Source organism: Epargyreus clarus, unplaced genomic scaffold, assembly GCF_041222505.1.
Source record: "Epargyreus clarus isolate Ecla_fem2 unplaced genomic scaffold, WU_Ecla_fem_2.2 ptg000007l, whole genome shotgun sequence".
NCBI lineage: Eukaryota > Metazoa > Arthropoda > Insecta > Lepidoptera > Hesperiidae > Epargyreus > Epargyreus clarus.
The window spans coordinates 20,848,468-20,863,673 of NW_027332215.1; the positions used below are offsets into that span (position 1 = coordinate 20,848,468).

A 15,206-nucleotide genomic window follows, 5' to 3' on the forward strand; every position below is an offset into this window, starting at 1 on the left:
TCTCAGGATTGAGTTGGAAAGCCATGAAATCGAAACAAACTGTAGAAGTGGGTGCTACATCGCAACTGACTTTTTTAAATAATTGTACCGTTTAGTAAACATTAATATTAAAAATAAAATGAGTTAAGAAACAGTTTGTATGTTGTGAGGCATACATTAATATTTAATTGTAAATTCTTGTTTAACACTAAGACTTGGACTCTATAGCACGGGATTATTGCCGTAGTAATAGTTTAACATTTGCATTGCGATTAAATATCGTTCATTTCAATTGCAGATTTATAAATTGTTTAGATTAAAACAGCCACGACTCATTGGACTCTTTCATAGCGGGTTAGAACCTTGACAACAATCTAGTATCTAAATGAAATAATAAAATTGGCTAAGTGCGAGTCGAACGCGCACCGGGGGGTCTCGTACCACGAAACTTTCATTTAATTATTTATTGACTGTACTTATTATCATAGAAGCCATAAAATGTAAATGCATTGTGATAATTTAAACTGTCTATCTATTAAGGTATAATAGATAAATCGAAAAACGTTAAAAATTGCGATTTCTTGTATGGTGAATCGCTTTAATTTTCAAGATTTTTTATTTGTTCTTGTACCGGCCACTGTTACACGTACTCTGTAAAAAATAAAATGTCTGTTTATTACGGTTCAGGAGATAGAGCCCTGTGACAGGCGGACAGTCGGAGACAGCGGATGCTTAGTAATAGTGTTCCGTTTCTACCTTTTCTGCACGGGACCTTAAAAAATATTGTCAAATGAAAAATGAAAATCTCCATAAGTATGAGCGGCGGGTGTTAAGTTAATTGTATTGCCGTGTAACAGTGGAAACAGTTTCGTAACACAACCGCTTGACCACGACCAAGTATGTAGATTCTGACATAGATAAGTTTACTCTGATTGTTGGGAAAAAATCCTGCACGTTACTGTTGTAACTGCACAGTGTCACGATTTTCAGTTGGCTCAGAATTTTAGTATTCTTGGGAATGATGCCCGGTTATGATTGTGCAATGTGCATAGTCATAAATGAAATTATCAGAGATTTTTTTGGATTATGATTCTAAAAGTAGTATCTCTTAGCATCATGACATCTTTACTTGGAATATATTTTCTTTTAAACACGCAATTTATAGGGTTGTTGGCATTTTTTTGTTTTTTAGTTGGCGTACAACTTGTGGGTAGCATAATATTTATTAATTAAGCGCGTATGTGTCATAAGAACGGTGGTTTAATATCAACTTTGTATTTTTCCAGAGCAACGCCTGGATGCGGCGATCACGCGCAGCTCGCAGTCGGTCGGCGAGCGCAAGCGGCGCGGCTCAGCAGACGATGGCCAACCGCATCCAATGTACCAACAAACTATACATGGTAAACACATATTTTAATAATGAATTAAGCTGTACTTGACCACGAATTCGCTAATTATTTGTAAAACTCAGATGAGACTTTAGATTTAATGGTAGTAGAACACTTTGTGGTTCGACGCCGGCGGCAAATCGCCACGTCGCAGCAGTGGTAAGCGCTGTGTTCTGGTTTGAAGGGTATGGTAAGGGAAATATACTTTTCCGAGACCTTCCAGCTTAGTCGTCAGAGGTAGAGGCGTATTTGTGGCCGACCTCAGGTAGAAATATCTACTCCTATATTATAAAAAAATATAGAATTTGCGGACATATTTACTCTACCCTACCCTTTACCCTTTACAAAAATGCACTATAATAAACATTTTAACTCCTAGTTTAAGATTAATCCTTTTATCACAACGGACACTCTATCCACTTTAGTTGAAGTTATACACTTCGGTTTATTTTGGAGATTATTTGATAAAACCTAATCTGTTTCATAGATAATAATTGTTGCTTGACATCGTATTGTGCTGAATATACTCTTATCTTTATTATCAGCAACATGAAAGTCCGTGCGGCATGATTTTCGTAAAATTTATTTTCAGTTATGCCTTTTTTTGTGATTGTTATTGATGACCTACATTGTACTACTACAGTAATTTTAGTATGAAATAATAATTATGATGGTATTTGCAATATTTATTTTTATTTTAGTTTTCGAGATTGTTTTCCTTATAATTTTTTGTTTTTTCCTCTCCGTTCATTTAGTAATAAATAGTTACTAAAATAATTATTAAAAATAAGAGTTAATATTTTGTTGTATTTTATTTTTCATTTCCATGATTATTGTGTACCGATGTATCTGTATAAATGTTGATTTTGTTGTATTGTCAGCTATTAGCGGGTAATAATTATTGCGCTTGCATTAAAAAACTGACCTGGTTTCAACTGCCATCACGCATTGACCTAATGACTAAATTATAAATACATATAAAGGCAAGTGCGTTACACTTTGTTAACAATTAAAAATGTTTTTTTTTTGTTATTTTTATAACAATGTGCGCTTATTAATGTTGAAATTCCATTTACAATTATGTTCTATTAGAACTTACTTTGGAGTATTAAATATGTTCTGTAATAAAAAGAGGTAACATTAATGATTTATACATAACTTACATGGTACCAAAAATTGAATTCATCCTAGCTAACCAGCTAGAACAGTAAAATTGGTACGGAATGAACATTTTTCCAAATTGTTTATATGAACGTTTTCATACTTTTAGTGGACGTAATAATCCAATTAAATAACCATTGAATAGTCTACTATGAGACAAGACGTGAACGACGATTTTGCATAGATTGTTTTGTTGCGAATGCCTATCAGTTGCCAGACTACATATCAATAACAACTTTAGGAATTAGAAATCTGGCATGCAGTTTATATTATTTTGAACCTGCATACATTGGCCACATGCGTTCACTGTGTGATAATTACAGATACATTTTTTTCTTATTTCCCTAATACTTATTATTGTTTTGTAGGATATTTTGTGTTTCATAGTTTTCAATTACTGCAGTAATTTTTTTCAAGCTTTGATTTTTTGGGGGTTATCTATTTGGGGACTATGCTGAGAGGTGCTAACATTATCAACAGTGAAATACTAAACATATTACGCTACGCTAATATTATAAGATTTTATGAGATCCAACTTATTTCCGGTACGAAGATGTTTTCTAACGCTATGGCCAAAATGTAATAATTTTAAATGGAGTTCAACAAGTAAAACACGACTTTGTAAATTTTATTAATTTATAGTTTTGTTACATTTTATTTTTAAGGAAATATCTAGTTTGAAAATTAAGACATTTAACAATGCATTTGCCATGGAATATCCCATATTAATTTATGAAAACACTGAATACAAATCAGTAACTTATTTACGCAAGGAGCACACAAATATTGTAAGGAATAATATACTTAAATACGCAAGAGTTAAAGAATGTTATTTTGAAAGTATATCTATGTTTTCAGGAACAACCGGGGTGAGCCGACGCCCCGCCCTGTTCGACATGTTCAAGTCGAAACCGAAAGGCGATACAAAGAAGCAACCTTCGATCATGCAGCAAGTTAAAGCGGCTGTACAGGTATATTCTATGTTTACAATTTAAGTATCATAAGTACTGGAAATGATCGTGGTTTCGACTAGTGTTGCAACGGATAGCAGTTTGGCCGGATACCGTATATCCGGCGGGACTTTGCCAAAATTAGAGGAGATGAGAGCAATAAGCAAAATAAACTGTATCTCACAAAGCTTTAAGATAAACTGACTGACTTTCGGGCTTTTACCACTGTGAGTTGGTAAATGTTAAGATTAGCCGGCAAATATCAAGATTTACCGGACATCGGACTTTAACAGTAACATTTACAGTATCCTTGTATACGTGTAAAAGTCGTGAATTTTTCAAGTGGACATTTAAGGCCAAATCCGAAGCTGTAAACATTAGCGAAAATTTCTGAAAGGAGTACGAGGCCGATTTTGTTAAAAATTAAAACTGCCACATAAGATTTTAAAAAAATCTATTTCCCTATCCGGGAATTGAACGAGTTCTTCTTGGAAAAAAAGCAGCCTGTATTATTCCAACATTGAATAGTTGCTTGTAAGGATTAAATTTAGGGAAATATTTATGGATGAAAAACTAAGGGAAAAGGCTTATTTTGAAGATTTTTTTTTTACATAAGTACATTTTCATACTAACTCTTGAAAAAAGAAAATAACAACTAATTACTTAATAAGGTATTATTTCTTGTTGAATACAACTTCTTTCTAATGTTTAATATATTTTTCAATATCCTTTTGGTAGATATTACTCCGTTTTTGTTTCGGAGAAACGATTTAGGCAAATTGATAATTTAGCATCAGTATTTAACGAAATACCGCACAGAGCATGAGTAACTTGACATTCCATTTTAATAATATGAATAATAAATTAACTCGAACATAGAAATATAAATTCTGGGTGAACAAAACGTGTCCTGTGGAATGATTTGAAACCATAGGCCACAGACATTTGTTATAATATGCCAGGGTAATATGAAATATATAAATTTTCTTAAAAATGAGCTTTATTCTTTAGTTTTTCATTTGTAATTACTTCCCAGAACCTAACCCTTTTAAGGGACACTATCCGATGGTAAGAAAATACAGACTGTGTTATGTTTATTTTTCAAAATAAACTTGTTCGATTCCATGATGAGGAATAGGTGCTATTATCCGGTATCCGGCCGGATAGTGTTTAGGTCGCCGGATAGGCCGGATACCGGATAGTTGTCGGATATCCGTTGCATCACTAGTTTCTACACTTCAATAGTATTTTATCGTGTACAGTTGTACACAATATAGATAATTAATTATCAGAAAAACAAAAAGTCGACAGAACAGTCTCTGATCAGTTCCAACGGAAATTCTGGGTTTTAATATCGGTCTGAGCTAGCATATGGTTATAATATACGAGTAGCAGACGAGCATGGAGTCCATCTGATGGTAAGTGGCTACTACCGCCCATGGAACACAACTTCAACACAGCAGCGCTTAACGCTACTGTTATGAGGCAGAAATAGGTGTGGCGGAGGTACCGCCGAAGTCGAACTACATAGGGTTCTACCACCTTAAAAATAAGCAACGTTCAATAAAGTTTGAATGCTTTTTCTTTTTCGCTTTCCACAAAAATTCTGTGGTACCTTCAATTTTATTTGTCCTCTTATTTTCCCTCATGCATTATTTTTAACGTTTCAGAACATGACGAAATCAGGTTCGTCAGGCAAGGAGGCGTCGAAGACAGATTTATCCAACGAAGCTGCCACCCCGGAATCCACTTCAAGCTCTACTCCCATACCGCCCGTGAAGGTGAAGGACGGCTCTGCACATCCGCACCCCGGGAGCGATACTCGGGTATGTTCTATGGCTTTGTTAAGAGAGGCTCCAAAGCAGTGTATCGTGGGGGTCAACGAAAATAGGTAATACAGATCTGTGGAAAATACCTACTACCGGCGCAACTTACCTAAAACACCGTCTGGAAAATCGTTAATCAACAACAAAATTATTAAAATCGTGTAATGTCATCGGTTCTTCATAATTATTCAAAAAATATGTTTCCAACTATAAATTATGATTGGGTTTCTGTGTAGTTATTTTACGTCTATATTTAATCAATCTGTTCAATTGTTGCCTAACAAAAATTTAAATTTGACAATTTCTTTTTGGCAGACTATGTCAATAACGCTGGATAAACTTGTTTTCAATTAAAGGCGTAAATCAGATATCGGCGCAAGTTTTCGATTCTATTGAGTTAATAGCTAGTTACCATACCAATCCGAATCTGTACCCTTACCATTAGTTTTTACGTTTCGACAAATATGACTGTTTTGATATTTGTTTACGTATTTGCCCATACAATTTCCAATCAGCGCCCCTAGCGGATTGTATCAGAACTATAGTGTCAGTAACGTAACATTAAATGTCTAAATTGACATAATGGCGCTTTATGTTTTGTCTCTCTTTTTTGCGAACATGTGAGGGAGACAAAGAGTTCATCGTCACTTGAGCACTTACTTATCGTTAAATTTACTCAGTGGTGCGCTTTCGACAACTCATTCTACTGAAGCAAACGGAACAGAATAATGGATTGAGTAAACGTAACGTAAAACTGTGGGAAGTTTTGAAAACTCGTACTAAGGGTACTGTACATAAAAACTAAAAACGATATTGTTTTCCAGTACTACCACACTGTGACGGCGTCGACGTCGCGACGGCCAAGCGCTATGGCGAAAGTGATGGACATATTCCGGGGACGGTCCTCCATGCCCGGCCAGAGCTTGCCCATCGAGAGCGCTGACAAACGAAGAGCGGTAAGTCACCATCAACCTTTTGTTTTGTGTTCGAGGGGAAACCCTTCAAAAGGTACCCGACGACGTGGGAGCGACGCCGGGTTATGTGGGATTTTTACCGCACTAAAACCCCGCCGGTGGCCATCCTTAAGTGCTTGGTGGAGATCTCCGGGATCTTCGATGGAACACAACCGGAGTCCTCTGAGCCCAACGCCCGGATCGGGCTCTGCCCTGGGGGAGCAGTTTACGCTCCTATCGCACACCTGGTATTTACGACGGCATGCGACCACACACACAGCCGTCCTTCCCGGGGTAGCGTACTGGACGGTTCGAGCTCCCACTCTTGCCGCCCGCAACCCCAGAAGCTCCCTTTTAGTCGCATCTTACGACAGGCTGGGGATACTGGGAGTGTACCTGGATTCGAATTTAGAATATCTCGATAGAGGCCGACTTTCATCCACTAGGCTGTTACTGCTTTTTTAGTGTTTATTTTATAATAATATTTGGATGTGGAGCCATAAATCGTATACCTATATGTGAGGCGACCATTTTAGTCCTCAGGAGTTACAACCTCTACGTCTTTGTCTACGTCAAGAATAATAAATGGTTGGTTTTAAATCAAATTAATGCAGATACAAAAAATAAATAAATGTGATTTGCGCTACGTAGAAACTGTTTACGAACCAAGTACCTTATGAAAAATAAAATATAATTTATTGAAATTCAGTGCGATTTATGTCGTACTTAAATAAATATCAAGTTTAGTTGAACCGTAATAGATAGATACTTGAAATGTTTTCACAGTAAACGGTGGTCGATATAACGACAAATACTAAAAATAAAAATAAAATCTTAAAAATAAATGTGGATCCCAATATAAGCTATTTATTTCTATTCCATCGCTATTTTTCGGCTTTGTTCTCTTTATCTATTGAACCCTACTAGGTATACATTCAAATTTCCAAAATGCATTTATTTATAGCTGCTATGATAACAAACACAAAATAAAAACAAATGCGAATGAAACATCCTAGTTCGATTCGTACTTGGCCAACTATTATAATTTAACAGGAAATTTATATTCAATAGAAAATAACGTTTAAAAGCGTGCTATAGCGTGCTATAACTATTATTGCGGTGTTTCTAGGCAACATGCAAGAGTTTCTATACCGCGGTATTAACGGTATTAATATTTACTTTAGTACATCTGAAGGCTGACATTATATAAACAAGGCAAATATTTTTACGTTTGTGTTTGTTTACGTAAGGAGATCGTGATCGTCCCAGAGTCGCGGCGGGCATAAGATCATGATTTCAAAATTAATAGTTTTTTATATATTTATTTTATAATAAAAATTTACAACTGATCTATATATAGAAAAATGAATGTATGTCTGTATGTTCTTTGTAGAATCGTAAACTACGCATTTGATCATAAAATGATCTTTAGCAAAGTTGTGCATGAACCCACGAAGATATCTGACTTGGTACGACCAATTTTGGGCAGATGGCGCCACTGTCCAAAATTGGTACAAATTTTCATTTATATGTATGTCATGTTATTTTTTTTAAAGGACGGCGAAGCCGCGGCCTTTACTATTCATTTAATACTGTATTTTCACTTTTTGTTTACAACTTTTTCCGACCATTAATACAATTAATTTAAAACCGTTAATATAAAACAATGATTTTATTAATATTTAAAATAATAGAGGACTTTAGCACAGCAGGTGATAGCAGTAGCAACATAAGTAGATCTTAGCACAATAGTATTGAGCGCTGCTGAGTTTCGGGTCTGAACGGTGTGGCATTACGGAGATATACTTTATAAACCATTTTAACTTAGTTCTCACTACACGTCTATGCCCTTCCTGTGATAGGACTAAAAATTTGCGTTTATCCTTACTTCCTTACTAATATTATAAATCCGAAGGTAACTCTGTCTGTCTGTTTGTCTCTTCTTCACGCCTAAACCACTGAACCGATTTTAATGAAATTTTGTACAAAGATAGTCTAAAACCCGAGAAAGGACATAGGATAGTTTTTATCCCGGAAATCCCACGGGAACTAGGGATGGCGATCTAAGATTTATAAATCGGAGTATCGATCTTTTGGACCAAAAAGTCGATTATTTTAATCGATATTAGTAAGGATTGAATCATAAACTATGCATTTGATCAAGTGATGATCTTTAGCAACGTTGTTGTCCATGAGCCCACGAAGGTTTCAGAGTTGGTACGACCAATTTTCGCCAGATGGCGCCACTATCATTCCAATGGAGGTACGAATTTTCAGTTTTATGTATGTTATATTATTTTCTTTTAAACGCGGGCGAAGCCGAAAAACTAGTTACAGATATATCCATTTGCAGTGATGACTTATCATCAAGTGGTAATGCTAATTTACTGCTTTTAAATAATATAAAAAATACAGGATTAATAAATTATGTTCATATCAATAGGTTTTATATTAAAATGTTTACTGATAAGAAATGTTTTAATAGTAAGTAGATTAAATCTAATCAGAAATGCATTAAAATTATGAGTTATAGGTATGTAACGTCACTTTTTAGGATTATATCGGGGATGTGTAAGATTTTTTGTTGCTTTAGTCAGTTTAGGATAACTACACACAGATGTGTAATTTATTTATAAGCTGGTGTATTACTCCTTTTACTTTTACGTAGTATATACTAAACTATACGTAGTATATAGTTTTTTTTATATATAATATAGGAATAGCAGTCTTCCTGATGGTAAGTGGCTACTGCCGCCCATGGACATCTGTAATCAACTCCAGATAGGATTCCCTCCTGAGGTCGGCCACAGATGCGCCGCTACCCCTGAGGACTAAGCTGGAACGCCTCGGAAAAGTCTGTCTCCCTTACCACACCCTTCAAACCGGAACACAGCAGCGCCTAACACTGCTGTTATTAGGTAGAAATAGGTGTGGCGGTGGTGCCGCCGGAGTCGAACCACAAAGGGTTCTACCACCTTCAAAGTATACCACAGTAAACTGATTTAAGCGTAATACTTAAAAATTGTCGTAAATGCTTTTCATTTTATGAAATTTGCACGTCAAATAATTAAGGTATTTTACAAGATTTGTATGGTTTCGTGAATGGAACAAGCCCTACCGAAGTAGAGCCGCGCCAGACTTAGATCGAGTCCACATCAACATAACAAAGAAAACGATATGAATCATCTTCCACAGAATCCCGTCTCCTCAAGTGCTATTGCCTCTTAACAATAGGAATCCGGCTATTTGCATTACCCACACCGTTCTTTTCATGTGCCTCTTAAAAAAGTAAATTCTAAAACGTATTGTCTGGTATACTAATTTAATCCTTTCAAAGGATATTCCCTCTCGCGATGTTTGTGTGCCAGAATAGGTATTACATATTATGACGTAGTATTTCTAACTAAACTAGCAATAGATAAACATTCTAGATTTTATTTCACGAAATGCCAAGACTTTTTTTCAAGACACTGATTGTTTTTGAACCAGGGGGCGTTCAAGTATTACGTAACGCAATTTGGGGGGGAGGGGGTCTTGTAAAACGTTACGATGCGTTACAGGGGCGGGAGGGGGTCTTTCTTAATACACGTTACATAACATTTTTTAATAAAAAAATAGAGAATAAAAACTTCTAAATTGGCAACCCTTTTCATTTACGTTTTACGGGGAATCCCTTGAATGAGTGGGTTCAGCCGAACTAAGTCCTGAGTATTCTGAGTTATACTAAGTATAGTGCAGTATAGTAGTATATATGCTTTGACTATACTTAAACTAACTTAGAATACTCAGGAGACCTAGTTCGGCGGAACACGCCCAAGGATAAAAACTATAACATAACTTTTTAGCGACTTTAGGGTAAAAATTGACACTTGAGTGTTACGTAACGTTTAGAGAGGGGGAGGGGATAGAAAAACGTTACGGTGCGTTACAAGGTGGGAAGGGGCGGGGGTTCAAAAATCTTCAAAACTTGCGTTACGTAATACTTGAACGGCCCCCCACCTGCGAAGGGTAAATTTTCGAGTGTATGTGTGTATGTATTGTTTGGCATACCTACACTGTGGCCCGAACAGCTTGACAGATTATAACATTTTTAACGATTTAAGGAATCAAATACTTATTTGTTTCCTTTAAATCGGGCAGTCGAGTTTTTATTTTTTGTTCTAACGCGTATAATACGTATCTATTGTTATCTTACATTTCATATTTTCCATCAAGTAACCTGCGATTAACTCCAATCTAAATGAAATGTAAAATATTTTTTAATGTAAAAGTTTACTGCTTTAATTTCAGGACGAAGCTGTCTAGCAATCTGAATGAATGAATCGATCTGGATTGATCTCAATTGTCGAATCTCGATTGAACGATTTATTCATTTAATTTATTAGTTTACAAAAAAGTCATATAATATATTTCATATTGAATTATACGTTTGACGTTTATAACGGACGGTAGATATTTAGTACACTGAGTGCCAGTTTGCCACGCCGTACATAATACAATAAGGAATAAATTGTTTTTATTAAAGAGGAAGTTTTAATAATAGAATCTCCGGAGCTGTCACGCCTTTCGTACGACCCTCGGGTCGAGTCTATTCAGATTAATGATAAGCGATTTTTGGTAAAATTTCTACATACTAGCTCATGTTCAACGGTTTGCCTGTCATTTAACTTAAAATATGTTAAATGTTCGTAAACATATATTTTATTTTTTAGTAACACGAGGACATTCATGTCTTTAAAAAGGTAGTGAAGTTTGTGAAAAAGATTGCGTATTATTTACAATTTGTATCTACTAACTGCGATAGCATAGATTTGGCTAAATATTCACTAATTAAATTATGCAACCTTCAAATATTTAATGACTGTTTCGCATCGTTGGATACTTCCTGTGACCCTGGATATACCTGACTAAGTACTAAACTAGAGAACTTAAACATTTAACTATTGAGCCCAAACTTGGTAGAACTGTACCATATTATGTTTCATATATTGTGTACGAAAGTATTTATAACTTCCATAATGCTACCGTATAGACTCGAGCCCTGCCTGTCAAAATATGATTTTTTTCTGACACGTCACGTTCAATGTCTATAGATATAAGGCCGTACACACAGGAGTCATGGAAATGTAAAAACATGGCAAAAATATCTTTCTATGACTAAATATTTGTATGATTATAATTATAATCTGCGATAAAATTCCATGTCTGAATTTTTACAGCAGTATTAACTGGTGTGTGGCCTACCGCCGTTCTTGCAGCTACGATTAAAATATAAATCTACATCATTAAATATAATTACAGCTGTCCTAGAGGAACTATATAATTATACGAATTACGCGTATATAAAGGAAGTAGTGTATTTTCCTAGCGTAATGGTCCACTGTATAATTAACAATAAATTTATCTCCACGGTATTGTTTTCAATAACAATATTTATTATTGAGTGCTATAATCTGATTAAATTTACATCATAATCTGTGTGTACTCTTCCTAATTGTCTCTCTGACAGACTTACATCAATATTCAAAATAAATTGAGGTTAAAAGAAAACAACAAATATGTGTTACCGCTTTCCATACGAATTAGAAATTAAACGAACTTACCTAAGTGAAGTTCCAATTTCAATTGTACGAACTGCATAGTCTCGAAATGATAATGTTGACATGTAGTACACCGCCAGTCGTCAGCCTTGTGTCACGTATATTCAGAGCTAAAAACCTCGAATTCAAATAATTTAAAACAATATCCAACCTACTTATAGCGCCCCCTACCGGTAAATGTCATTAAGTTTAGAGATCCTGGGGTCAAGATGTAAGTTCATTAGCTCGATTATTTTACAACATAGATGATATTATGGGTAATACTTATCGTATATAAGTATGGGTGGGTGGGTTATAATATCATTTCGAGACTATGCAGTTCGTACAATTGAAATTGGAACTTCACTTAGGTAAGTTCGTTTAATTTCTAATTGTACTTCACTGCATAGTCTCTTCAATGATAATGTTGACATGTAGATGTTTAGAGATTTGTAAAATAACGAGCCTATTAAACAAGATACAAAAACATTTAAATCCTATTATTTTTAAAATTCCTAATTTAATATATCTATTTAAATATTAGTTACAGTTATCAAGTATACGTTTGATGTAACGTCTCTAGTACAAAATTGAACTTAGATCTGATCCATTCAGCTATCCTTCTAAGAGGGTCTTAACTGACACTCATATGTTTAGACGTCAGCGTAGCAGCGTGGTAAAGCGTGCTCTCTAATGGTATGTATTGTAAAAAATGATATATCAATGCCATCATCCTCCGTGGTTGGTAAAATCTAGAAACTGTCGTCTGGGAGGTCACTGTATTATAAGATTACATAAAAGAAATAAACTTATTCTTGTAACTCTCAAGTGTTACTAGGCCTATCTAGGTAATTTTATTAAGGATGTGCTGGACAAATACTATGATTACTATGAAATAATGGTAATACTAGATTGTTTGAACACTGGTTATAGTAAGGTTTAAATTCATGTGGCAATTTAATATACAATATCTTCCGCCAAGCAATTTGGTTAATATACAATAATGTTATTATTATGTTTATGTATACTTTTTAGAAGTCTCGACTCAGATGTAGGCGAATCGGTAGTAATAATGGCATTCACGGGCTTACACCAAGTGAACGTCATAATATATACGATATCTATTGTTTTTATATATTACTTATATATATATATTACTCATATATTATTATTGTTTTTTTTCTTTATACTATATGAGTAATTACAATAACCAAAAAAAGTAAATAGTATTTATTCTTCATATCCACTAAATAATATATAATATTTTACACTTAACTCGCTAAAAATATTTATACATCAGATGTAACTATCCCAACTAATAGCATACTTGGGATATGGAGGATAGAAAACCTAAATATGCATTTTAAGAACAAAAATAATTCTAGATATATATATATCAAAATGAAAAGAATATTGTAACCAGTCTACAGATAGATCTAGTTATTTACACTGTTTAGGCCAAAATATTATAAGCACCAGCATCACGTTTTCATTATTGCGTCTAACATTGCTTGTAGAGCAACAAAATCTTGAGATTCGTGTATAGAAACGAAACGCTCCTCGAGGAAGCGAGTAACATACAGGGTAAAGCGTAGACGAAAAACAAATGGATCTAGATTTTTTTTTTTTTTTTTTTTTTTTTAAATTCATATGAGACCCAAAATGCAACCCTTCCAAAACGAAAGGTTTATTTATTTATTTTTTTTTTTTTTAATACTATTTTTTAGGACTGTCTGGACCAGTCTGATACTACCTACAAACTCCCCAACCGTTCAGAGATAATCTTTAACAACAATTATTTTATTAGAAATAAAATGAATATTTCCATTTAAATAGTATAACCTTAGTCATGACATGTAAGTCATACTTCTTGTAGGTTTCCTAGTAAATAAATCTATTTAAAAACCTTCAAAGTGTTAATTCGCAATGTATAATCTTGATTTAGTGATAGCAAATTCATTCTGAAATTATTGAATGTATTAGGGAAATAAAAACATTTTTTGGGTATTCAATAAATCCAATATGTGCCTTGATATTACTGTTAAATGTGGGTATTAAACACCATGCTGTTTCTATATGAAATAACTGTGGAGTTGCCTACTCGTATTAGGGTTTCACCGTGTTGAAGATGATTATTGAAAAAATATCTTTAAGCACAAGTAACGCTGCATTTAACTTTAAATAGTTGATCGGATTTGTTATTTAAATCAAATAACAAAAATACCGAGAATAATGACCATATGTTACATAACTGATTGTGTCCCGATAATAAAAAAAAAAATATGACAACTACCACCTGTAATTATATCTATCTGTAAGAGGGATAGTATCTTGATAAACATTATTAAAATTGTTATATATATATACATATCTTTGCATTTATTATAATTTTTATTTCTTAATATTATTATTATATATATTTTTTTTTTTTTTTTTTTTTTTTATTTCACCCTTGTGTTGATTTTTAATCTTTTATCTAATGGTAAAGCAATTTGATTTTTTATTTATTTATTCCTTGTATAATACAATGAACAACCTTAACAGTTGTATTATTTCCAATTATCAAACTATCTTTTAAGTAACCAATAAATCCTAAAGAATGATATAGCTTATTATGTCTATGATCCTAAATTACTAAGTGTCGTTATTGTTCCTTGTCCAATATTATGACATTTCAAATAGGAACTATGTTATATAAATATATAACTGACACAATGTCCCTAGATCTTAATCAGTTATGTATGGTCTTGTATCTTTTAAAAGGTTAGTAAAAACATAAATATAGTGTTCTGCTCAAACCAAAGGAAAGAACTTGAAATGCATAGAATTTCCATTTAACCATAGACATGTAAACACTGTTTAAGGTAACCATGAATTAGTATCCAAATATGCATTCTTGAAAACAATAGTAAGTAGTGAGTGGAATGCCAGGCTTTATTTAAAGCTCAAGATTAAGACCAAGATATTCATATAAACCAACATCACCATCATCAGGTGTTGGTAAAGTAAAAATATTGTAAAAAATTGGTTAAGAGTAAACAATATGTTACCACTGATGTGAGAAGTCTTTCTACACACATACCGAGTATATTTTGAAAAAACAAATCTTCATTCCTTGAGAATAATGAGTTTAAGTGTTTATACAAATAGACTCTTAAAGCTAACCACTTGCAAAACTTGGGTCAATAGTTATTTGTTACAACTGGTCTTTAAAATTATAATTATAATCGACCACATTATTAACCACTCACCTAAAAATCTGTTGTGATTGAAGATTTATTCCAAAGGAAACTTCGATCAAGCCTTTCTGTGATACAGGTATTTGTGCATGAGGCTTGTTGTAAGTCAGATAATGACCCTATTTGGTATG

The 15,206-nt window shown here is 33.9% G+C and overlaps 1 protein-coding gene across 1 annotated transcript in view; it reads left to right on the forward strand.

The window, feature by feature from the left end:
* Snf4agamma (SNF4/AMP-activated protein kinase gamma subunit) overlaps positions 1-15,206 on the forward strand; it is a 118,514-nt gene that overhangs the window by 17,924 nt on the left and 85,384 nt on the right. Inside the window, exons 4-7 of the mRNA XM_073075075.1 lie at positions 1,266-1,379; positions 3,387-3,499; positions 5,149-5,304; positions 6,129-6,260. Of these exons, the coding sequence (XP_072931176.1) occupies positions 1,266-1,379; positions 3,387-3,499; positions 5,149-5,304; positions 6,129-6,260 (515 nt within the window). The remainder of the gene's footprint in view (positions 1-1,265; positions 1,380-3,386; positions 3,500-5,148; positions 5,305-6,128; positions 6,261-15,206) is intronic.